At 31.0% G+C, this 27,281-nt stretch overlaps 2 protein-coding genes across 2 annotated transcripts; one reads left to right on the top strand and one right to left on the bottom strand.

Moving 5' to 3' along the window:
* Positions 1-8,094: 8,094 nt before the first annotated feature.
* On the top strand, positions 8,095-11,021 carry LOC112727977 (uncharacterized). Its single transcript, XM_025777938.3, has 3 exons — positions 8,095-8,297; positions 8,638-8,876; positions 10,366-11,021. Exons 2-3 carry the CDS (start codon positions 8,680-8,682, stop codon positions 10,862-10,864), a joined length of 696 nt encoding a protein of 231 aa, XP_025633723.1. The 5' UTR covers positions 8,095-8,297; positions 8,638-8,679; the 3' UTR covers positions 10,865-11,021.
* Positions 11,022-11,339: 318 nt separating this feature from the next.
* On the bottom strand, positions 11,340-16,427 carry LOC140177204 (clathrin light chain 3-like). The gene is made up of 3 exons (XM_072210176.1): positions 15,677-16,427; positions 15,335-15,488; positions 11,340-11,965 (listed from the first exon to the last, which is right to left on the bottom strand). The coding sequence occupies exons 1-3, from the start codon at positions 16,027-16,029 to the stop codon at positions 11,597-11,599; spliced, it is 876 nt and encodes a 291-aa protein (XP_072066277.1). The 5' UTR covers positions 16,030-16,427; the 3' UTR covers positions 11,340-11,596.
* Between the last annotated feature and the right edge of the window lie 10,854 nt (positions 16,428-27,281).

The following is a 27,281-nucleotide window of genomic DNA, read 5'->3' as shown; positions in this document are numbered from 1 at the left end:
GGGACCAACTGTGTAATTTAACCTATAAAATACATAATGAGAATAAATTAAATAATAAAAAATATTAGAAAGCTATTAAAATTTATTGTTTAGTCATCACTCAATTATTATTTCAATTTTTAGTTCTTTTCGTCTAATAATTCAACAACACATTTTATTCCATATTTTTAAATATTGATAGCTAAGATTGCCTTTATTTTTGAAAATAGGACAAGATAAAATACTGAGAACAAGACATAAAGAATAAAGACATAGAATTTAGTGTTCTTGTATTTTGTTTGGTAATAAAATAGAACAAATTATAAAAATCTAATTTACTCTCATTTTTTTTATTCAAAAAAATTCAGAAGAAAAATATAATAATAAAAAATATAATTATAAAAATTTAACAAGAATAATGAAAGAAAAAATAAAAATTATGTTCTTTGTTAGTGTCTCTGTGTCCTTCCTATTAAGATGGATACAAAATACACTAATTCAATATCTTTGGATACAATATTTCTATCCATATCTCATCTATTAAATACATTTTATATTTTTGTATTTTTACTTCAGTGTCCCATCTTTATAAACAAATATAACTTAACATATTGATAGTTCTTCTAACATTCCTCTTAATTCTTAAACTATATATATACAAGTTTAATCACCCGTGCCATGCACGTGATAAGATTAAAATTATAATTTTAAGTTGTTATGTTAAATTTTATTTTAATTATAATAATTTAATTAATAAAAGAATAACTTGTATGTTAATTGTATTAACTATAAAATAGTTATTTAATCTATTTTTTTCAATAAATCAGGCATATATACTCAATATAACCATAAATAATCTAGTAATACTTAAATCTACCAACAAAGTTTTATATGTTGGTTTACTGTGAAGTAAGAAAATATCAAAATCAGCTCAAAATGAAGAACAATTAACCCGTGTCATGCCATGCACATGATAAGATTAAAGTTGTTATTTAAACTTGTATTAACCCGTGCCATGCACGTGATAAGATTAAAATTATAATTTTAAATTATTTTGTTAAGATTAATTTAAATTATAATAATTTGATTAATAAAAATATAATATGTTATGATTTATTTATTTTTTCTTAATCTAGTGTTAAATATATTAATTCTAAAATAATTATTAATTGGTTTTAGTAATCTACTTTCATCAATAAATCAAACATACATACTCAATGTGATCATAAATAACTTAATAATACTTAGACCCACCAACAAATTTTTATATGTTGTTTTACTGTCAAGTAAGAACATATCAAAATTAACTCAAAATAAATAATAAATTATTAGAGAATTATAATGCATAAAATTCTCTAATAAACAATAAATAATTTAAATCTACTAAAAAATAACTCAACACTTTTCTTTGATGCCTGCAAAACATATACTTAAAATAACATTATATCAATGTTAGCATACAGTTTTACAATCATCGACCGTATTTACTATACATGACTCCTTAAAAGTTATTCTACACACGTGTGCAGTCGGAAGATAAATTACTGGACTTTATTTTTCTAAATTATTATAATTATGTATTATTCATTAAATGCTAATTGTAATATTGTAATAAAATTATAATAAAGATATTTTTCTAAAATAATTTAGAAGAAAGAATAGTGCTTTCATTTTGGAGGAAAAATGAATTCATGAGGAATTGTACCTCACTTTTATTAGTTGATAATGTATTAAATATTGATTTTATATAATTATAATAAAAATATTTCTCTAAATTAGTATAATCATGCATTATTCGTTAAATGTTAATTGTAATATAATTATAATAAATATATTTTTCTAAAATAAATTTAGAAAAGAAAATAATGATTTCATTTTAGAGGAAAAATAAATTCATGAGAAATTAACACCTCACTTTTATTAGTTGGAGAAAAAATTCAGTTTTAGTATATTTTGTCATTATTATACATTTTTCTCTAATCATATATCCACCGTTTTCTTTTCTTTGTTTCAACATTTTGAACCTAGGTTTAACTTCTCGTAGTTCTCACTTCTTAGTTATTCTATTAGATGTAGTTGATAACTATTAAAATTCTTCGATTAATATAGGAGAAAAATATATTATTATATGATAGAATTAATATGAGTATATTTTATTATTAAATAAACAAAGTTAATATAAAATAAAATTATACATAAAAAAGCAAAAAAAAAAAATTAAATAGCAAAAGTGATAAAAATATTATTTTTATAATTTTGTTTTGTCATTTTTATCTATAGAAGATTAGAAAATAGTAAATTTTTAAATTAATTTATATTTGTTGTATTCAATTTAAATAAGTAATAAAGTATCTTATTTTAATTTATTTCTTAAATTTATATATCATAAAAATTAAATCAAATAATTAATATACCTAATTTTAAATTGTGTGATACTTAAATATCTATTCAAATCAATTAGTTGATATAATTAATTCATCATAATGAATTGTCTTTAATGAGTTAAACAAAATAAAGTAGAAGCATGTTATGTTGATTCTATCATTAAAGGTAAAAATTTGATTTTTATATAATAGAATAGATAGAATAGATAATATAATAGACGGCGAGAAAGATAAAGATAAATATTTTAGATTCTAAGTTGTTTTATTTAGATGTTGCAATGTGGGTATCACATTATTTTACTTATTCTACCCTATGGACCCTTTTGTAACTTTATTTCAGTATCAATGGAATTTCACTACCTTTGTGTACTAAATTAAAATTCAAAATGAAACTGAAAAAAATAAAGAGTATAAAATTATTGATTGAAAAATACTCTAAATAATAAAAAGCCAAATTAATTTTAATATTAAATTCATTAATACGGTTTTAATTTTATATAATAGTTAGATAATAAATTAGTAAAAGCAAATAGAAGAATGACTTTAATTAGTATTTGATAAAATATTCATTTAGAATAATAAAAAAATATAAAATTATGATATTATTAAAAATAATACATTTTTATGTTAAAAAAAATTATATTTAAATAAAATATTTATAAAATATAAAATTTAGAGTAACATAGTTTCATAAACATTAATCATTAATCAATTATGAACTAACATAAAATTATAATATAAATTATTTATGAAAAAATAATCAATAATTAATATTAATAAATATAAAAATTATCCAAATACTTTGATCAAAAGTATGAGTGGTTAATTATTATTCATTATTAATAATATTTTGTTCATAACAAAAACTGAAAATATAATTATTCAGATTTAGATTTTAGAAAAATAAACGTAATAGTAATAAATGATCTATTTTATCATGTATATTATAAATTAATTAATTAAACTAACTGATATAATGAATTATAATTAATTAATTGGTATAAATTATAATAAATTATATGATATTAAAAAAATAAAATGAATACAAAAATAAAAAAATAGAAGAATAGAAGACTACAATAAAATAAATTGAATGTGAGTTTTTTTTTCTTTTTACAAATTTTATATCACATCCGCTTCGATAATAATAAATAAAAATATATCAACTTAATATCTAAGAGAAAATGATGAGATAAAATCATAACACAATTCTAAAATAAAAGCTTAAATTAAACCATAATATCGTTGCACAACACAAATTAAAATTAATTTCACACTACAATATACCACACAAATAGGTAAATAACTTAAGCTTAATTACGGATTTTTTACGGATTTTTTTTATTTATGTATTCATGATAACACCATGGTCTATAAATACTTAATGGATAACATATCATATATTGCTTTGAATGATGAGCATATGAGTTGAAGAGTGTGTGCTGATTTGTGTCCATGATAGTTGCCTTGTGACGACTCCTCATAGGAAGAAAAAGAATTGTTGTAAAAGCTACCCAACGAAAGAGTAATTAGTAAATGAATAATATTTTCTTCTAGTATTTTTATAGTGGTAAAATAAAAACAGAAGAAATAAAATTTTGTATTTTTATATTAGAAATAGAATTTGATATTTATCCTTATAAAATTAAACAACTAATTAGCTATATTTAAATAAATAAAATAAATTAAATAAAAATATTTTTAAGAATTAACCAAATCAATTAGTCGATACAAATAATTAGTATAATTAATTTTATTTGATTTATTGAATTCAAAAAAATAAATTAGAAAATAATTGATTGAATTAATTAGTTGATATAATTAATTTATTATAATTGATTGGATTTAATGAATTAAAAAAAATAAATAGAAAACATAGGAGACAATGATTTTTTTAACTAAATTAATGTGTTTATTGTATTTAATCAGTATAAGTAACAAATTATTTATGTTATTATGTACCTTATAAATTAATGAATTAAAATAATTGATATAATAAATTACAATCATTTGATTGATATAAATTATACTAAATCGCGTCATATTTAAATACCTAATCAAATCAATTAATTGATATAATTAATTTACTGTAATAAATTGTATTCAATGAGTTATAAAAAATAAATTAAGAAACACGCTAAGAAGCATCCCACGTCCATCATGAAGTACGGAAATTCAATTTTTATATAATAAAAATATACATTCTTATATATGTTATAGAAATATGATTTGTTTCCATTAACTTGCTTATTTTTTTTAACTTGCCACCTATATTCAGCATGGAATTTTTATTTTTCTAAAATAAATTTGGAAGAGAGAATAGTACTTTTATTTTGGAGAGAAAATAAATTCATTAAAAATTGACACCTCGCTTTCATTAGTTGATAATGCATTAAATATTAATTTTATATAATTATAATAAATATATTTTCCTAAATTAGTATAATCATACATTATTCATTAAATGTTAATTGTAATATAAATATAATAAAGATATTTTTCTAAAATAAATTTAGAAGAGAGAATAGTGCTTTCATTTTAGAAGAAAAACGAATATATGAAAAATTGACACATCACTTCAATTAATTAGGAAAAAATACAATTTTAGTATATTAAGTAGAAGTATATTATTATTATTATTATTATTATTATTATTATTATTATTATTATTATTATTATTATTATTATTATTATTATTAAAAATATTTTCGATTGATAATTGATAAGTAGTTTAATAATGTATTAAATATGGATTTTATATAATTATAATAAAGATATTTTTCTAAATTAGTATAATTATGCATTATTCATTAAATGCATTCATTTTGGAGGAAAAATGAATTCATGAGAAATTCATACCTCACTCTCATTAGTTGAGAAAAAATCTAATTTTAATATATTAAGTAGATTATATAAATAGAAATACTTGCTAAGTATTTGCTAAGTATATATAAAAGAGGAGATATATAATTATATATAATATAATTGCTATATATGTAACAGATATAAATTGTTATAATTATAGAGACTTATTATAATTATATTAAATTTAATTATGAATGTAAATAAATAAAAGTGATAATAATTAATATTATTTTTTTTCTATATTTAATATATACCGTAAATATAAAAAATATTGAGAAAAAAGTAGATACTGACTTTATTTTATTTTATTTTATTTTACGTCATGGATTTCTTTACTAAAATTAATGGAAGAAAAAAAATCTTTGTTTATATATCAATCTCAATCACAATAAATAAGATGAATCGATTGAGCAACTAACAAATTTAATAGGTAAATGTTATTTTCCATTTATGAAAAAAGGAGGTAATATGCATGCGTATATTAATATAGAAAGAATATATACTCACAACTTTAAAATCTTCAAGAATATTCGATTGTATTATCCTTCAAACCAAAAAATTCATCCTTTATTTTCATTAAATATTTATATTAATTCAATTAGATGAGTATTTTAATTAAAGAAAAGATTATTATTATTATTATTATTATTATTATTATTATTATTATTATTATTATTATTATTATTGAATAATAACGATACTTATCGTTATTAATATTAAATTGGTTATTAATATATATATATATATACATATATATATATATATATATATATATATATATATATATATATATTGTTACTTCTACAATCAATCGTGTAATAATATTTTCTTTTATTTGTTAACTAATTAAACTTAGTTATTTATATTAAATATATTTAATGATTACTAAAAATTAATCATATAATTATCATTATTAATAACCAATTTATATTTTTCTAAAATATTATTTTCTACATTATTATTATTATTATTATTATTATTATTATTATTATTATTATTATTATTATTATTATTATTATTAATAATAATGTATAGGTCACCATTAAGATAATAATTTGTCACTAATAAAATTTTAGGATAATAAATAAAAAATAGAATTATATCAATATAATTAAAATAGTTACAAATATTTCTGATTGATAATTAGGTTAATAATACATTAATTATTGATTTTATATAATTATATTAGAGATATTTTTTTAAATTAGTATAATTATGAATTATTCATTAAATACTAAGTATAATATTATTATATAATTATAATTAAGATAATTTTCTGAAATAAATTTAAAAGAGATTAGTATAATTATAATAAAGAGATTATATTAAATTAGTATAATTATGTATCATTGATTAAATATTAATTATAATACAATTATATCAATTAAAGATAATTTTTAAAAATAAATTTGAAAGAGAGAAATAGTGCAATCATTTTGGAGGGAAAATGGATTCACGAGAAAATGACACCTCACCATCATAAGTTGGGAAAAAAATTCAGTTTTAGTATATTAAGTAGATAGATTGGTATAAATTATAATAAATTATATAACATTTAAAAAGAAAATAAAATGAATAAGAAGAAAATAAAAATAAATAGAATAGATAGAAGACTACAATAAAATAAATTGAATGTGAGAGTTTTTTTTGGTACATTTCATATCACATCCGTTTCAATAATAATAATAAATAAAAATACGTCAACTTGATATCTAAAAAAATGATGAGATAAAATCATAATACAGTTCTAAAGTAAAAGTTTAAATTAGAACATAATAATATCGTTACACAACACATATTGAAAGTAATTTCACACTACAATATACTACAAACAGGTAAATGACTTAAATTTAAATACGAAATATTTTTTATTTATGCATACATGATAACACCATGGTCTATAAATACTTCATAGATAACATATCTTATATAGCTCCGAATGATGAGCACGAAAGTTGGAGAGTGTAGTAGTTTGTGTCCACGAATAGTTGCCTTCTTGCAACTACGCCTCATAGGAAGAAAAAGAATTGTTGTAAAAGCTATCAAATGAAAGATTTATTAGTAAACGAATAATATTTTCTTCTAATATACATGGTTTTTTATAGTGGTAAAATGAAGATGGAAGGAATTAAATTTTATATTTTTATATTAGGAATAGAATTTGATATTTATTCTAATAAAGTTATTATTATTATCAATATAAATGGGTTAACAACTTGCCACTAATAAAATATATGTTCTCAAATTTAGATTTATGTACTATAGGAAAACACTGTATATAGACTTTAGTAAAACAAAATAAATATGTAAATTACCTATTATTAAGGTAATTTTTTAATAATGCATTAAATTTTGATTTGATACAGTTATAATGAAGATATGTTTCTAAATTAGTAAAATTATATATTATTCATTAAATATTAATTACAATATAATTATATTAAAGATTTTTTTATAAAATAATTTAGAAAAATTATTTGATATATGTGAATCGGGTAACAAAGATTTTTTATTATTATTATTACTATTATTGATATTATTATTATCATTAAAATTATTAAAAGTATTTTTAATTGATAATTGATAAGTAATTTAATAGTGTATTAAATATTGATTTGATATAATTATAAGGAAGATATGTTGCTAAATTAGTATAATTATATATTATTCATTTAGTATTAATTATAATATAATTACAATAAAATAATTTAGAATAGAAAAAAAAATTATTCGTTTTGGAGGGAAAACGGAGGCATGAGAGATCGACACGTCACCTTTAGTAGTTGGGGGAAAACCCAGTTTTAGTATATTAAGTAGATATATATATATATATATATATATATATATAGTTTTTTTTGTCAGAAATACACAATAATATAGTAAGTGATTTTTTGTGATAACAACTAACCATAGTATATTTTTTTAACACGGAGCCACGGTCTAGGCCCAAAACAAGAGGCAAATGAAAAACAGAGAAAGGAATCTGCTCTCCTAGACTCCTACGTGCACGGTAGTGCAGAATTCCAGCAGCAGCAACCATTGAAACGCCGCTAGCCTTCCCTCCTCCAGGTATGTTGAAACGCCACTTACCGCTCTAAATTCGTTAACTGAATAATTTGGTTTAGGATCGAAGAAGTCTCTTTTTGCAAAATGCCCTGTGATGCAGTTAACGAATTACTTCCAATCATAATAAGTAAGACCCCAAACTATTGTTAAATTATGGGAAACGAGTTCTACAAACTGCTCCTCCATCATCCTTCAACAAGTAGCACGAGTGGTTCTGAGAGTCTGATGCTATTTCGTTTTTGTCTACTTTGATCTCATTCCTTTGTCCGTGCTTCACATTTTTTATGCAATTTGTTGTGCTTCATTATTATTCACTGAATTGACATCTTATAATTATGTGCAGAACCGGAACTTGTGGTGAGAATTGGGTCAAGTAAAAGAAGAAATGGCGTTCAGAGGCAAAGAGATGATGAAGAAAGTGTTGAAGAGAGTTGGAGAGAACAATTTGAACCCAAGAGTGAAGGAATCGCTGGAGAAATGTATACCTAGAAGCAAGGTTGTAATGGGTCGTGCCAAACGCGGTCTATTTGCCGGTAGACACATTCAGTTCGGCAACAGTGTTAGTGAGGATGGCGGTAACAAGTTCGTAGCTTGATGCTTTTTTAATTTTACTTTTCTTATTTGCAGCTTCTTCTTTAAATGATGTTGAAAATTTTTGTGCTTTAGCTTTTAGTTGGAGATACATATTTTTGCGGATTCTGAATTGTTAGAATGCCATAAGTTAGTGTTACTGTTTATGTGCCTCTGTTTAACTGTTGAATTTTTTGAGAAGCGTTTTAGGATATGGTATTGGAGCATTTTAGGGCCAAGTGGTCTTTGGTTCTTTCTTCATTTTTGCTCCTCTTTTTTTTTTTTCCTTATTTTGTTTTTTTCCCTTACATTTCAGCACTAGCTAGACTGCACTCGTGTATTGCTAGAGGCTAATGTATCTTTATTTTATACTATGCTCATGATGATATTTAAATCCTCTGTTATGAGTCTACTTGAAGTTACTTTTTAAAATGGATTTGGCTACATAATGGTATGAATGAGTATTCAGTAGTTTCAAATGGCTTCAGTCCGTAATCAAAGAATAACTCCTTTACAGCCATTCAGAATGGTATAAATGGGTATTCTTGTGGTGGTACATATTTGAGTCATTTTGTTAGTACATAGTAGTGATTTATTTTCAGAATTTCAGTGCTAAAACAGAATGACTCTTTATATTTCTTATTCTCGTGATAAAATTTTATGTAAATTTTATAAAGAACTAAGATGTTTCTGTTATATCTCGGTTTATCTCTAGATTCCCAATAGTCAATAGTATAAGAACAAGGATTTATTCTTCAAGTTAGAAATAGAACCTAGTTGCTATCGTCTTTGGATATGCTAGGAAAGTACTGTCACGACCCATCCCTATAGGTAAGATTTATAAAGAGAGGTGATTGTCCTCTCACTAATCGCTCACTTATTGAGCCATTGGTAACCAGATGCAATCTTGCCAATCTCACTTTTGAAGAGAGAGTTGCAACCATTAGAAATTACTGTCTATTTCATGGACTCTGAGTTGGACTAAACACTGGATAAACCTCTTCAATTGACTTGGTACCATTGGTGACATAAACCTCCTTGTTGACTTTCTTTTCTCATAGTTTGAATCTATCCCCATTGTTGATGAATTAGTGTTCTCAATTCATTGGATGATTCTTAAAACTTAAGTTTCTGAAGGATTCTAATTGGATTGGAGCCGGTAAATTCATTAGTCTTGGCCTTGGATGCTTAATAATACCAGTACTTTAACAGTTGAGTACATTTGTTAGGCAGGATATAGATCCAAATAGTTGTGCTTGCATCATTACACCACATCTTGCAACATCTTGTTTATCACAGTAATTGATGATAATTACATAATTGTTTATCATTATGTTTGTTTAATGATCCCAACTCAGTTTAGAACTTGCATATCACCGTTTGTTTCCTTGACTGTGTTGGGGCAGTTTCTTCACCTTTTAAATATGTAAGAGAAGAAAGAAAGAAAGAACAAAACAGACGTCAATATTGATGAGAACTTGTTTGTTAAATGATTTGATAGGACAAGGAGAACGTGGAAACCTAATGTCCAAGAAAAGCGGCTCTTCAGTTACATCCTGGATCGTCACATTCGGGTTAAAGTGACAACCCATGCCCTTCGTTGCATAGACAAGGCTGGTGGGATTGATGAATACTTGCTGAAAACTCCTTACCAAAAGATGGACACTGAGATCGGTGTCTTCTGGAAGGCAAAGATGGAGAAGCTCTATGAAGAGCTTGGCGAGAAGGAGGTTGTGTTCTTTGCTCCAGAGGATGAAGCCAAGTTTGAACAAGGCTTTAAAGATTTGAAGCTATCTGAAAAGGAAGCGCGTAAGGAAACCAGAAGAAAAATGTTTTCCGGGATAAGCAAGCACAAGCTGATTGGGGTAGAAAGTAAAGATGGTCAATCTATCGAGGACGGCGAAGAAATCTCCCATGGTGCACAGAAACAGTTGGTCCCAGTTTCATATGTGTTGGCTGCTGACAAGCTCAAAGTTGGCAGTTATGTTTCTAATCAATGATGTGTTACCTGATAATAGTGGTGGTGTAATCTGTATCAGCTCATGGCTGTTTCACTCAGAGTATTGAAGGTTTTCACTCACATTACATTTTCATGGTGTAGTTTTTACAGTCAAAAGCGGCTTTCTAAATAATGAACAAAGAAGAGTATTGTCTTCATGTTGTTTCTCTGTTGTTCAATTTTGGTCCTTTGGGTTGTGTATTGCCTAAATTTTTTACTGTTTTCCTTAAGCGGGAGAATGCTTTTGAGCTTTCTGGCCATACTAGTTAAAATGACGCATAAAATAACCGTCGATTTTTTGGACATAAAAAATTAGATCTTAGAAGTATGCATCGTGAAATAACAATATGGTTATTGTTAACAGAAGTAACAACTACTAACCTATCAGATCCTATATTAAACATTAATAAATTGAGTGTCAATCATCGATGTCTACTTAGATGAAAAAAGTTACCTAATTCAAAAACACATAGAAATAGTGAGTTTTAACAAAATATATACTGCAAGCATAACGTGGTTAAGCCACAAACGGGAGATAGTATCCATAATAAAAGGTTCTAAGAGGAGAATATTTACCGATACACTATGCAAGCATAACCAGTACCTATATTTATAAACTACTGACAGACTAGCAGACTAAGATGAATAGACGATCGCAAACTTAAGCTATCAGTTCATCACAAACTAGACAAAATCATATTTACATATAGATTAATGATCTAGCATCAACTTTTCAAGATGCCGCTACAGTCTCAGGAGTTGTGGCTGGCGCACCACTGGGAGGTGAAGTATTACTTGTACTAGCACCATCAGGGGGCCCAGTTTTGGCATCCTTTTTGGATTCTGATGATGGTGGTGACTTGGGGTTCATATGTGGAGGGGGATTATGCTTGAGCTTCAACAGTATCTGGCGCATTCTTGAAAGGTCAGTTGGCTTCCCTGGCTTTGGACCCTGAATTACCACAATAGAAGGCTTCTTCTCTTTATCCTTCTTCCCTCTTTTCTCTATAGCTGCAACTTCACGGGGTATGAGTTCGCCAATTGCCTTCCAGTAGTTCTTGTCGGCTTCAGCATGAAACTTGTCTCGGTTTTCTAAAAATAGCTGCCATACCACAGACATTGAACAAAATCTTTCAACACAGTGCCTTTAGAGTTAACAAAACTAAGATCCTTATAGAATTGCAGCTTAAAATAGCACAACATTAAGTTTATAGTTGAGGTAGTTGCACAATTTATTCTATTTTGAATAGAAGATGTAGTTGCATACATTACCACCTGTAAACATACAGCAGCTAAAAAAATACAAGACTACAAATCTACAATACAATATGCTATTAGCACAACTGAGTAATTGAAACATCAAGGGCTTGCAAGATGCTAATTCTTTCATAAACTGGTAAAATAAATTGAGTGAATGCTTACATGTGAAATTCAATCTTGTCAGGGTCAGTGAAAGTGCAACTTAAACTAAATGGTAGTCAAAGTGTCAGAAATGAGCTAAAATTGCCTAGGCTTGAAGCAAGCATGGCCTCTCAAAATAACAAAATATGATACTTAGACTAAGCCCAGGTTTAATACATATCGAGTCTGGGACTGATTATCTATATCAGATACTTAAATTTTTATTCTGCTTGGTTGATGCAAAATAATATTTGTAAATCCTCACAATTTTAACCTAGTTATCAACTTAACATTTAGAAATTAACATCAAAATGCTTTTATGGTCAAAATGAAAATGGCAGAGAATCCATCATCATTACACTCAAGAGTCAAGAGGACCATAACTAAAATAATCTTAGTCCAGCATAGTTCTATAGAATTTCACATTTGTTTTTGGATTGTTAATCAAAACTCAAAAGTATAAACATATATTTGCATTCGCTGGTACATTTTCCAGCAGTATCCACATTTATATGCAACATTTACCAAGCATTTTGCCATTAGATAAAATCAGCTACAAAAATCAAATGATGCTATTGTACCCTATTAGAAACCAAAACATTTATATGGCCATAAAAAAATCAGCCACCATGTATTTTTATATAAATACATGTGTTATTTAACTTATTTTTTAATATATATTCTATATGAGTAGCTAATTTACTAGCTGATTTTTTGGATACACATAATATGGTTATTGTAAACCACATCTAGAAGCAACACATTTACTGTTAATCGTTTTTGTGTTTTGTCTATAGTCACTTACAGGTATCTTTGTGACATAGCATTCACACAGCAAAAACCATCTTGTGAATACTGTTATATGATATCAACTCCCCTAAGCCCCTAACTATGTATATCTCCCTTTAATCACAAGATCAGTAAACAACGTAAGGCACTTATTTAAAAAAGTGTTATTTGTGTTGGGCACCAGAGTGAGCGGAACATAATAACGCAACTAAAATTTGTAAGTGAAAAAAAGGTGAAACTTATACAATAGTTTATCTTTAGACAATAATATCCTTGCAACACCACATCATCGACATATCTTTGTGATTTGCAGATGCGACTACTACCTCCAAACACTAAGTAGGGATTAGTTGTTAGCCGCTTGGCTTTCATGATGACACCAGCACCATTTGACACCATCAAAATTCCTCCTTGTATTGATCTTGTACCCTTGAGCATCCAAGAGCCCAACAAATAAATTCTTTTCTAGGCCCTTTACATGTCTCACACAATGAATTGTGCGTATGAAACTTTTAAACATTTTGATTTTAATGGTACCAATACCCACAATTTCTAAGGAATGATCATCTCTTATGAGCACCGATTTTGATGAAATTGATTCATAGGTGCTAAACAAATTCCGACGCAAAGTCAAATTATACATTACAACAGAATCCAACAACCAAGAATAAGCTAGTTGTTCACCACCTTCACAACCAATCGCCGCTTGAATGCATAAAACATCTCCATCGCCAGAGGTATATGCAACAGGAATGGATCCTCTCAATTTTTTTCTCTCAATTGCTTAGTCAAGTGTGATCTCTTACTATTTAACATTTTCTCTCACATGTTTTCTCTTGGCCCCATTTAAAAAGTGTATGATGAGAAGATCACACTTGACAAAATAATTGAGAAAAAGAATTGAGAAGATCCATCCCCTATATGCAACACATCCTTGCGAGATTGTTGCACCAAAAATTTTTATGTACTTTTCTTATTAAACCAACAATCTTTCTTTAAGTGACCTTTCTTGCCACAATTGTAGCAAGTAAAATTCTTCCTCTTCTAAGACTTTGATCTAGTACGACTCTGACTCCCACTAGAGCCACGTTCCGCATATTTGCCTCTCACCTAACAAAGCATCTGCTTGCCTTTAACTCTCTATTCAATTGTCTTTGTTTTTCCACCTGCTTTCCGATTCAAGAATAATGCCTGTGACATCACCAAATTGGAGTTGATCTGCAATTTTGTTGTTGGTGATGTTGATGATGAGTTGATCATACGAGTCTGGTAAACTCTGAAGAAGAAACTCAACACGTTCATTTTTTGTAATTGGACACCCCATAGTTGTTAGCTGTGAAAATAAAGTATTCAGATCGTTGATGTGATCTGTGACTGATGTAAATTCACTCATACGAAGAGTATAGAGTCTCCTTCTCAGAATTATCTTCTTGTGTAGCGACTTGGGCTCGTACAATTTAGTGCGTGCGTCCCAAATTTCCTTTGCTGTCGTTTTCTCTAAGATGCTTGACAATACAGAATCTGCCATTGCCAAATGTATTGACAATACAGAATCTGCCATTGCCAAATGTAAGTTGTGAACAACGTTGCTATCCATCTCCTTCCACTTGTCATCGGCAATACCTACGGGTCTACCTTTAATTGTATCTAAGCAATTTTCCTTCCTCAAATTTGCTTTGATCTTCAGTTTCCAAAAGGAGAAGTTACTTCCATTGAGTTTTTCGATCTCAAATTTTGTTGCCATAGTTTTGGCACCAATCTGCTGATTTACAGCAGAAAAATTAAGAACCTAAAGCTCTAATATCACTGCTAGGCACCACAGTGAATGGAATAGAATAACGCAACTAAAATTTGAGAGTGAAAAAAATTGAAGACTATAATTTATCTTTAGACAATAATAGAAATATTTATTCTCAACACACTCACTAATTGTGTATTAGACATATTTGTATATATTGTTAATTAAGGCTGAAGCATAAAAAATATCTTGAAGCAGTTATTAGTTATTACACATTATTTGTAACTAATCATTATGCTTCATCTTTTGCCAATAATCCACCTCCAAATGAAGCTTGTGCTGTCAATACATCCCTTACCATATCACTTGTAATTAATATACCTCAAATTTTCTTTCTTTCTTTTTTTTTTAAAAAATATTAATTAATCAAAGAATAACTTTGATATCATGAGAATTTGAGCTTAGCAGAGCCACCTCAGGTTGTCATTGACATTCTAATAGCATTCAATTCAGAAACAAAATGGAAATTAATTGAGACTATACCTTCTCTCTTTCCCTGTTGGAAGCCTTCTTGTTCTCCACATTAACCTCACGCTTCTTGTAGAACTCAACTTTGTATTCATCCGCTTCCTCTATGATCTGCATCCTCATCTCCTTCTCCTTCTTCTCCTTCTCCTCCAATCGAATCGCGTTTTGCCTGAAATATCATCAAATTCTTCATCATCATCACATTTCACAATCAAAATTAAACCTGTAAATTCATACGTAATAAAAGATAGCCTTCGAAATATTAAAATATCTAAAAAATGGAAAGAAAATAATATTACAATTTTTCAAAAAAAAAAAATCAATATTGTGCAGACGGTATGTGATCACTTCTTTCACCTTCGCCACTCCCTCAAAGCAAGCCCCTCGCCGGGAACGACCTCAGAGACACCGAAACCTCCGTCAACGTCCTCCCCGTTCTGCTCCGCCGAGAACGCCATGAATCCCCCAGCGGCAGAATACATAGACGGCGGAGAAGGAGTCCCCGGCGCCGCTTGAGACGAGAACACGTCATCTCCGGCACCGTACGAACCGCCGCCACCGAAAATAGGTGACGAATCGCCGGCCGAGTCCTTGACCGAGTCGGCATCGAAGTTGGAGAACGAGTCGAATCGCTGAGACTGCATCCGAGGATCGTAGCCGCTGCCATCGTCGTCGTACGGAGGAGCGGAGCTTCCGAACGATGATGACATGACGAATTCCCCGGCGAATTCGACGAAGCCCTAACTCTCCAGCGAGGTTTCAGTTTCAGTGCTTTAGGAAAATCGTGTGCTTCAAAAGGGTGAAGGAGGTTTTCTACCCTGCGGTGGAGTGTATTTTGACGCTTTGACTCGTGTTCGTTGACTTGTGGTGTTGTGCAAAAATATGTGAAGGTTAATAATATAGAGTTATAGACAGCAGTGTTTTGAGGCGTAGGGAAATTCGGTGGAGTTGAATACATAGGAATAATTTCTGGACGACATAAACACGGTAGCCAGTGGGGAGTGGCCACCTTGAGTTCCACTTTCACTGTCGTCACAGTGTCACACTATCACTACCTGGAATGTTCACACTTCACAGTTCACAGGCCGGTGACCCGCATTTCTTTTTCACTCTTATTTTATTTTATTCACTAATATCTAATCTGATTCAGCTGATTTTTTTTATATGATTTAGTGGTGTGAATTATGCTCTGTTATGATCATTAGGGGAGAATTACATTGTTATGACGGCATTGCTTATAGAAATTTGGGGGAGGAAAAAAAATCGGTGGGTGGGACCGTTTTGTGTGAGAAAGATTCAGTTTGCATCAAAAAATTGGTGAGTCTAATTTCAAGGAGAGAGGAAAGAACACAAATCGGTCATCGGTGGGACCGATTTGTGTGAGAGAGAGATTCAGTTTGCATCATAACTACTGCTAATAATAACTACAATCTACTTCTAATTATTCTGTAGAGCTTACCATACCCTACCATATCATACATACATACATACATGATTAATTCTTATTTTAATTTTTATTTCTAACCACCTAATAATAAAATCATACACACATACATGATTAATCTTTATGTAGTACCATTACAATATATATTGCTAATCAAATTTAATATTATCACTATTATTATTATTAAATCAGATTATTAAAAAATAAAAACTTACATAATTTAGATTTCCAAGATAATTAACAATATGAAGCTCTGGTTGATTTACTTTTTTCATTTTTGGTCTTCTTGGCATTTTTTTTAATTCTGTCCAAGATTTGTTGTGGTCCAACAATGGTGATGCAGGAAGAAGTGGTGGAGTTGAGTGTGTGTTGAAGAGAGGGAGACGAGAGTGAAAGGGATACTGCTGAATCGGGAGGGGGGAGGCTTGCATGCGTGACGCGTGGACAGGGAACACAAATCTGTCCCACCGATTTGTGCACCATCCGCGTCCTGAAATCGGTGCCTACGATTTCCTTTCTACCACTCGATGCCACCGATTTCTACTACTCAGCCGTCACAAATCCGTGAAACACCAATAATCCCCATATCGCTGCTATACTCCATCAACGGGTTCATATCAAAATTAAAAATCTCTCTGATTCACGTGATATTGTAATAAAATTTCACAATTTTTTTTTTCACAAAATACTTGAGAATTATATATACTCACAAAACAAAAACCTACTTTATTTGTTATCTTATTCCAAACAAAGAACTCATGTTATACTACAAAATTAGAGGTGTTCGTGGATTAAATTCAATCCGCATATTCACGATATTTATCTAAATTCGATTCGAAAATTATAAGTAGTAATCTAATCTAAAATGTTATCAGATTAGATCCAATTCGATTTATACATTAGTAGGATCGAATTGCAGATTTTAAGTAGGGATCCAAAAATAAATAAATAAACAAATATTTTTTTATATTTTATTTCAACTAATAATTATCATATATATTGTATTATTTTATTTATTATTTAAAAAATATATTTAATAATATTTTAGAAGTAAAAATATTTAAAAGAGTGAAAAAGAAATTTTATTGATATTTTTAATAAAAATAAGTTTTCTAAATATTTTTATATTTTGTAGATATATTCGATATTCAATCTAATGTGCAAATGTGTAAATTGGAGCAGATCGAATCCAAACTTAAAAAGCGTAGATATTGAATCCGATTCGATATAATACTTTTAGTGCGAATTGGATCGAGATTTTGACTATATCTAATTCGATCCACATTTATCTCTATAAAAAATAATATAAAATAATTATTAACTCCATTCACATGAGTATAAAATATCAACCATGTTAGTCACAAAAAATATCACCGGTATATATAAACATCAAAAATTAACTATTAATTAGGTACTATATGCATATTTAATATTAAAAAAAAATTAATTATATTACTATAAAAAAGTTTTATTATTTTATTTTGACATATTTAATTATTCTACATATTAAGTTTAATTATTTTAAAACTAATTATTTTGTTCAAAAATGAAAAACAATATATATAAATATACATAATTACATAATAGTAAATTTGGTAATTAGTTTTTTGTGTTTTTGTAGAATAGTTTTACTAAAAAATTAGTCTCGAGCGCGCGCATATATATATATATATATATAATGATTTGTAATTACGTCTCATATTTATACAAATTTCATACATAATAGAAATCAAACTAATTATCTCACATTTGCATAATTCAAATTTTTCTGCATTGAATTTTCCTCATAAAAAAAATTAATTAAGAAATTTGAATTTAAAACCAACAAAGATTAGATTTTGCTACGACACTTGTTATATATATATATATAAAGAAAAAACACTTTTATAGAAAGAATAAAGTTTTAATTTTTTTGAATGATACAAATACATAAAAAGTGTCTACTTTTGTAATTTTAGCATAACGCTTAAGTTTTTGTATTTCGTATTAACAAGGTGATTAGACTTGCTTAATTATTCAATATTAAATATACTTGGAATCTTAAATAAATTAACTGAAATGGATAAGAAAAATGAAATAATAGACAATAAAGGCATTGCACTTTTGAAGAGAATCAAACATATACATAGCAAAGACATGCGAAATATAGAAAACAAAACAAAGTGCCATATAAACAAACTCAAATTTCAATTTCATTTCTTAGTTTAGAATGGATTATTGTTCTTAACTTCTTATAAGAACGCCATTTTAATCTTCTTTAGTTATGACTTATGACATCTTTCATATTGGTCCTTTCTCGAGGTATATTCTTTGGTGCAATCCAAAGCTAGTTTCATGATGGGTGATAAACACGCTTTCTTGGAAGCTAGTTCTCCTTCTTCCATTAACAATCTAACATCAACTATGTCAATTAGGGAATCAAGGTATGACATTTCCACCCAATGCTTGATGCTAAAATCTTCCATAAACACATCATCAGTGGGTTTCTTTTGTGTGAAGATTTCCATAAGTAAAATGCCATGCATAACTATACACATCACCTTATTTGGACACCAAGCCTTCTAAGTCCATACTCTACATTAAAAAAATGCTAGAAATGAAATTATAAGTCAACTTAAAAAATATCATGAATTTTATAATTAATCATGCTATGTGTATATTAAAAAATAGTCACTAAATTAGTTATTTGTATATAATATATGTTGAAATACAAAATACATATTAAAAATAAATTAAATATTACGTGTGTTTATACATAAATATATAATAATTAATTTAGTAAATAATTTTTTGTGTGTACATAATATTTTAATTATTTTGCAATATTTTCTTAAAAATATATCCTTGTGATTGAAAACTCTACTTGGTCAACCCACCTAATTTAAAAGAGAAAAAATTCTAAACAGCCCTCATAATTATCTCGAAAGACAACGAGATCTTCAACAAAAAAATACCATTTTCGACCCCTAATTTTTATTTTTATGAGACTGATTAGCCCATCTGTCAATATTTTCTCTCTGTATTAACGGAATAAGGCTACATGACATGTTAAATTGTTGATTTATCCATTAAGAACTAACTAGGATTGACAAATTCTTTTTTACTGGAAGCTTCGTTGTCTTTTAAGAATAATTGTCAAAACCGTTTAGTTTTTTATTTTTATTTTTTATTACCCTTTTCAAATATATTAGCTAAATTTATTGTGTAAAATTAAGAAATATTAGTGATTTTTAAATTATTTTTATTTATAAAAATTAAGTGGAGGATATATTAGTAATTAATGTATTATATAAGTATGTTCTAAAGAGAGATCATTGATAGAGGGGCTAACTAGTTTCACGAAGTTAAATATCAAAAGTCGAAAAGGGTATTTTTCTTTATCAGGGACCTCATAGTCCATCGAAAAAATTATCAAGGGTCGAGATAGATATTAACTCTAATTTAAATGATGAATAAAAAATTATTAGCACTAAAATATTAAAATATTGGGTAATGCTAGGTAGACAAAAAAAAAAACAGTCAAAACTTGCTTTATTTAGCATTAATTAATTGTCGCAACAATTAATGAATGCTAAATAAGACAAATTATGGCTGTTTTTGGCTGATTTTCTTTGGTTACCAAACATTTTCCTAAAATATTATACCTCTTATCAACTCTTTATAGTCGAACAAAATTACTTTTAAGAAAGCACACATGGTTTAGAAAAAAAAATTTCTTTAAAAAATATTATTTTTAATAAAATGTAAAATAGAAATTCTAAACTTCAGTACATGGACTACCATGCTGCCTGTACTTGTCAAATTTTTTATAAGATTCTCCCAATATCTTTTGGCTACTTGTTTGCACAAAGGCTTCGTCTATGGTGGAAAAAAAAAGTAGAAATAGGTCCTTTAAGATCTTGAAAAGTATATTCGAATTTTATGGCTCTCCTTCATGTCGTATATGTTGATATGAAATTGTTAGTGCACAATGCAATTTCACAAATATCAACTAATTCAATAAACATAAAAAAAATTGGAATGGAATGGAATGGAATGGAATTGGAATTGGAATTGATAAACCGAAAACAATAACAGAAAATTACTCTCCCTTCTTTGAGTTAGGAATGACTCCACTCACTAACCGTCTAGATTTTTCTTTCCTCCCTCTTTCCCTTCTTTTTTCTTAAATTCCTATCAGATCCTAATAAACGTTGTCCATTATTACAATGCTCTCTCACTCATTTACCCATCACATAGTCCATAGTCCAATATGGCATTTTTCGTTCTCTTTCGTTAACAATTGGGCTAGTGTCACTAGTCTCTTCTTCTTTTCTTGTTGGATTTAGCTGCTGAGATGGGCTTGGGGCATTGACTGTATCAACTATCTCCTCCCCCACAATGACCTTGTCCTCAAGGTTAAGATAAAAAAACATCTTCTGCAACTCATCTTTATTCACCCAAGTGGTTTCATCCCTCGATGTCCCCTCTCAGTCTACTAATACTTGTTCAACTAGTTGTCCCTCCTTAATCACCGTGCAGCGTGCGATGATTGCGGATGGAAGAGGTTGAAAAGCGGCGGGTGCAGCCGCAAGGATGGGTACCTTTGCTGGCGACTTTCCATGGAACTTCTTCAACATAGAGCCATGGAAGATGGGGTGAATGGTGCTGCCGGTAGGGAGCTCTAATCGGTACGTCAGCTTTCCCACACAAAGGCCACAAATTGAACAAGATGAAGCTGTCCAGTTACTGTTATCTAAATATCAAGAAGTTTTCAAAGAGTCAGAAACCTTACCACCTCCAACAGAAATTGAGCATCAGATTCACTTGCATCTGGGGAATGACCCGGTTAATGTGCGACCCTATTGCTACCCACATTATCATAAAGAAGAGATTGAGAAGCTGGTAGAGAAAATGTTGCAATCCGGGGTAATCCGTAAAAGTCACAATGCCTTCTCTAGTTCCATGTTGCTTGTGCGCAAGAAAGATGGCAGTTGGCGGTTTTGTGTTGACTACCGAGCTCTTAATGTCATTACTATTAAAGATAAATTTCTCATTCCCACTATTGATGAAATTCTTGATGAACTATTGAAATATTTGGTGCTGCTTATTTATCCAAAATTGACTTGCGTTCAAGTTACCACCAGATTAGAGTTTGGGATGAGGACATTCCAAAGACCACCTTCCATACTCACCTTGGCCATTATGAATTCATGGTGATGCCTTTGGTCTTATCAATGCCCTTTTGACATTTCAGCCAACCATGAATAAGGTGTTTTAACGGTACCTCTGAAAATTTATTGTGGTGTTTTTTGATGACATACTCATTTACAGCAAATCCAAGGAGGAGCACATTGCACATTTAAGAATAGCACTGGCAGTACTACAACAACATCAATTTGTGGCCAAGATCTCTAAGTGCACATTTTGTGAACAAGAAGTTGAATATCTAGGCCATGTGGTGGGCAAGGAGGGAGTTCAGGTTGACAACTTCAAAATTAAGGCAATTGTTGAATGGCCCAAGTCAGTGAACTTGAAATAGCTGCGCAGCTTTTTTGGCCTCACCAGGTACTATCGGAGGTTTGTCACAAGGTATGCGCAACTAGATACCCTACTCACTGAACTTCTTAAACGCAATAATTTTTATTGAGAGCATGCAACAGAGGTTGCATTTAAGGAGTTGAAGTCAGCCCTTACTCATACTCCAGTATTGGCCTTACCCGATTTCAATCTGCCATTTTCGGTTGAAACTGATGCGTCAGTCCAAGGGATTGGTGCAGTGTTGTCCCAACAAGGGCATCCCCTTGATTATTTTAGTAAGAAGCTTAGTAGAAAATCAATGGTGGCATCGGCTTATGTCAAAAAATTGTATGCTATTACCCAAGCGGTGGAGAAGTGGCGACATTACTTATTGGGATGCTATTTTTCTATTAAGACAGATCACCATGGCTTACGTGAATTAATGTCACAGTGGTGTTGATCCCTGAATAGCAATTCTATATGACCAAGCTCTTGTGATATGATTTTGAGGTCATATATCGTTTTGGCAAGACTAATAAGGCTGCTGATGCCTTGTCCAGACACGGTCATTGTTCTTACGCACTACTGCAGAAGACCAAGAAACCCAATCAATGATAGCACAATATAACCAAGATTCCCTCACCCCTAAATTCCTATTCCAAGAAGGGTTGCTAACTTATCGGAGCAGAATTTGAGTGCCAAATTTTGAGGGTCTGTGCAATCAGTTACTCAAGGAGTTTCATTCTACACCCATAGCAGGACATCAAGGGAAACACAAGACCTTCAAGGCCCTTGGTAGCATTTTCTTTTGGCTTGGACTTTGTAGAGACATTCACAAACTGATTCAAGAATGTGTCAAACCACAAAATATGTGCCTGCAAAGCGAGCTGGACTCCTCAATCCCTTGCCAGTTCCTAAAGGGACCTGGATAGAGCTCTCAATGAATTTCATAGTGCAATTGCCAAAGTCAGTCGGGTACTCTGCGATAATGGTGGTGGTGGACTGGTACCACTTTAGTAAAATAGATCATTTTGAGCCACTACGGGCTGGGTTCACAACTTCTTTAGTGGCCAAAGTTTTCAGTGCAGCTGTTGTTAAACTTCATGGGTTTGCTTCGATGATTGTCTCGAATAGGGATCCTATTTTCCTCAGTAGATTCTAGCGTAACCTGTTCGAGCATAGCAGAACACGCTTGCACTATAACACTGCCTACCATCCACAGAGCGACCTAGAACAGTACCTTCGAGCATTTACCCATTCTCGGCCATAGTTATGGACGTCCTTTTTGCCTTGGGCTGAGTTCTGCTATAATGGATCGTTCCACTCTGCCATCCAGATGACTCCACATGTGGCACTCCCCTGGTTACATTCCTGGAACTTCTCCGGTGGTGGAAGTAGACTCCTTCTTCAGAACCTGCGAAATTCTCAATGATGAGTTGGGTTTCTATTTGCGCCAGGCTCGAAGCCGCATGAAAAAACAAGCAGATAAGCACCGCCGCGATTGAGAATTCTAAGAAGGAGAGTCGGTTTTGTTGAAACTGAAGCGCTATCGGCAGATATCCCTCTTCCACAAGGAACGTCCAAAGCTGGGGAGAAGATTTTTTGGTCCGTACCGAGTGCAGCGGCGTGTGGAAAAGCTGGCGTAACGATTAGAGCTCCTTGCCAGCACCACCAGTCATCCCGTCTTCCATGTCTCTATGTTGAAGAAGTTCCATGGAGAGCCGCTAGCAGAGGTACCCGTCCTTGCAGCTGCACCCGCCTCCTTTCAGCCTCTTCCATCTGCAATCATTGCACATCGCACGGTGATCAAGGAAAGATAACCAGTTGAACAAGTATTAGTAGATTGGGAGGGACATCGAGGGATAAAACCAGTTGGGTGAATAAAGATGAGTTACAGAGGATGTTTTCTGATTTTGGCATTGAGGACAAGGTCATTGTGGGGGAAGAGGATAGTTGATACAATCAATATCCCAAGCCAATCTCAGTAGCTAAATCTAACAAGAGAAGAAAAAGAGAGTAGTGACACTGGCCCAATTGTTAACAAAAGAGAGCGAAAAATACCATATTGGGCAAGAGACTATGTGATGGGTAAATGAACGAGAGAGCATTGTAATAATGGACAAAGTTTGTTAGGATCTGATGGAGATTTAAGAAAAAAGAAGGGATAGAGTGGGGGAGAAAAAATTTAGACAGTTAGTGAGTGGAGTCATCCATGACTCGAAGAAAGGAGAGTGATTTTCTGTTATTGTTTTCGGTTCATCAATTCCAATTCCATTTCATTCCAATTTTTTTATGTTAACTGATTTATATTTGTGAAATTATATTGTGCTCTAATATTTTTATGGTGAGATAGGCTTGGAGCATTGACTGTATCAAAAATTGTAAAATTTGGCCTTGAACTTGAAATAATAACAAGTTGTTTCTTCCCTTTCCAAACCAAACGCTTCCAACAAACACATATACTTTCCATCAAAATTTATTTAGATAATTCCACTCCACGATTTCTCTTTCATTTTACTTCATTTTCTCAGAAACTAAAAGCATCAACATCAACGAAATAAAAAAAATAAACCAAGCAGCCAAACCAAACATTTTGGCGTGACCGTTTTCGGTAAAAATGATGAGGTCCTCGACGCTGTTAATTATCAAAAAATCGTTCTTGTTGTAAAGAACGTGTGTGACTGCCGTGGCGGTAGGATTGTTGGGGACAAGTCCGCCGTGGACGGTGGAGCAAGATGGAAGGGTGTTGCAGTAGAAAATTTCGCTAATAAAGGAATATTTATTCATTTATGTATGAAGAAGTAACATCAATTTCAATGGACAGTAAATTGACAAAGTACTAAATGATGTGATAACAATAAATGAAGTCATAAAGGAATTAAGGAATAAAAGATTCAGCTGCTTCTCAGCTACAACGAGCATCTATCAAGAGACCAGGAAGGGGAGGAAGAGGTTTAACAATTAGAAAAGGGAGTATAGCAAGGAGAAGAATAGAAGAATAGAAGGTTCAGAGAAGTTGTCATTTGATACAGGGGAAGAGAATTTACCACACACGCCTAAAGAGCATATCCTTGCAACCTCCTGTTAATAACCTTCTCTCTGGTACTACGCCTTAGTCCATGCTCATCCTGATCAATTGCCACGTGTCCTATATTTGTAACTAACTCAGTATTGTAATTTGTGACGCTCCCTTCATACATCTCCCCTTTTCATTAATAACCATAACATTACCCTCCTCTTCAACAACAACCTTGTTCTCAAGATTGAAAGTGGGATAAACATGTCGAAATTTGTCAGCTTCTTCCCATGTAACCTCAGCACCTGCACCTTGCCCCCACTGAACCTAAATTTTTTGCACTTCTTTCCCATCCTTTAAGATTTTTCTAGTAGCCAGCAGTTGATGAGGTTCAATGATGGGACCAAATTCAGTGGAGTGAAGTGACATTGGCAAGTAATGATCACGCAGCTCATCATGAAATCGCTTTAAGAAGGAGATGTGAAAAATATCATGAATTCTACCTTCTGCAGGTAGTGTCAAACAATATGCCACTGGGCTGAGCTTGTGACTGATTCGAAAGGGGCCAAAATAACGCATACTAAGTTTCTAGTTCTTTTGCAAGGCAGTTGAATGTTGCCTATAAGGTTGGAGTTTGACCAGGAGTAAGTTCCCCACTTCCAATTTCAAGTGCCTTCGATGCTTATCAACAAAGTGCTTCATAAATTGTTGTGAGCGAGTGAGATTACTTGAGCTGTTCAAGGAGTTGATCTCTAGCTTGTATCATATCCTACAAAGATTACTTATCATCTGGGCAGAATTCATACCGCACAAAGCGGGGAGGGTCCCAGCTATACAAGGCCTTAAAAGGCGACATTTTACTACTACTATGCACGCTGGTGTTGTACCAGAACTGGGCCCATGGAAGCATCTCAACCCATCTTCGTGGGTTGTCAAAATGGAAGCAACGTAAGTACATCTCCAAGGTCTTATTCACAACTTCACTTTGCCCATCCGTTTGAAGATGATAGGAAGAACTCATCGCAAGGCTTGTGCCTTGCATCTTGAAAAGTTGCTGCCAAAATCGACTAACAAAGGCCTTATCTCTACCCGAAATGATGGAACAGAAAAACCCATGGAGTTTAACAACATTTTTTATGAAAGCCTCAGCAATTGTTTTGCTACTAAAATCATGCTTGAGTGGAATAAAGTGAGCAAATTTGGTTAAACTATCTACAACAACCATAATCACCAAAAAACCAGCAGAGGGAGGTAAAGCAACAGTAAAATCCATACAAATGTCCTCCCAAACTCGCATAGGTATGGGAAGAGGCTGCAACAACCCCGCTGGAAGCTTCATCTCAGCCTTCGCCTGCTGACAAGTAGGACACGATAACACATAACTACGTATCTGACGTTACATGTGAGGCCAATAATAGGTTGCACAGATTTAATCCACTATTTTTGCCGATTAAATTCCCATAGTGGTCCCCCAGATTCAGCCCGTGCACCGATTTAGCTTCTGAAATTCTAATTGCACTATTTATGTCCTCCAGATTGCGATCCGGACAACATAATGGTCCTTCGGTGAAATTCCGACGTGACTCAGCAATGGCCTTGCTTATGTGGCACAGCCACTACCACATTGGGCATCAGAGTGTACATCTGACGTGGATTGTATTGTAAAATTCCTCAATGTAGTCCCTGTCTTCATTTTTAAACCCTAAAACTTCGTTGGCCTCCCCTCAATCTGGTTCTCTCCATCAACATCTCCTTCTGCATCTGTTGTGTACACCAATAGCTGTCCCTCGTGAAAGGAACTGGGAGCCATGTTGCAGGAAGCTCCAACCGGTCATCGTCGACGAAGAACTGGAGAGGAAGCACAACGCGAAGCAGGCAGGGGCGGGTTCCGGACTGGTGTGGCTGTGGTTGTCGCCCGGTGCTAAGGTGGTCAAGGACGGAGATGCATCCTAACAAGCCCTTCTTTGGTTGCCCCAACTATAATGTGAGTAAAGGTAACTGAT

This window comes from Arachis hypogaea, chromosome 12, assembly GCF_003086295.3.
Source record: "Arachis hypogaea cultivar Tifrunner chromosome 12, arahy.Tifrunner.gnm2.J5K5, whole genome shotgun sequence".
NCBI classification, from domain to species: Eukaryota; Viridiplantae; Streptophyta; class Magnoliopsida; order Fabales; family Fabaceae; genus Arachis; species Arachis hypogaea.
This window is presented reverse-complemented; position numbering and strand designations above follow the sequence as displayed.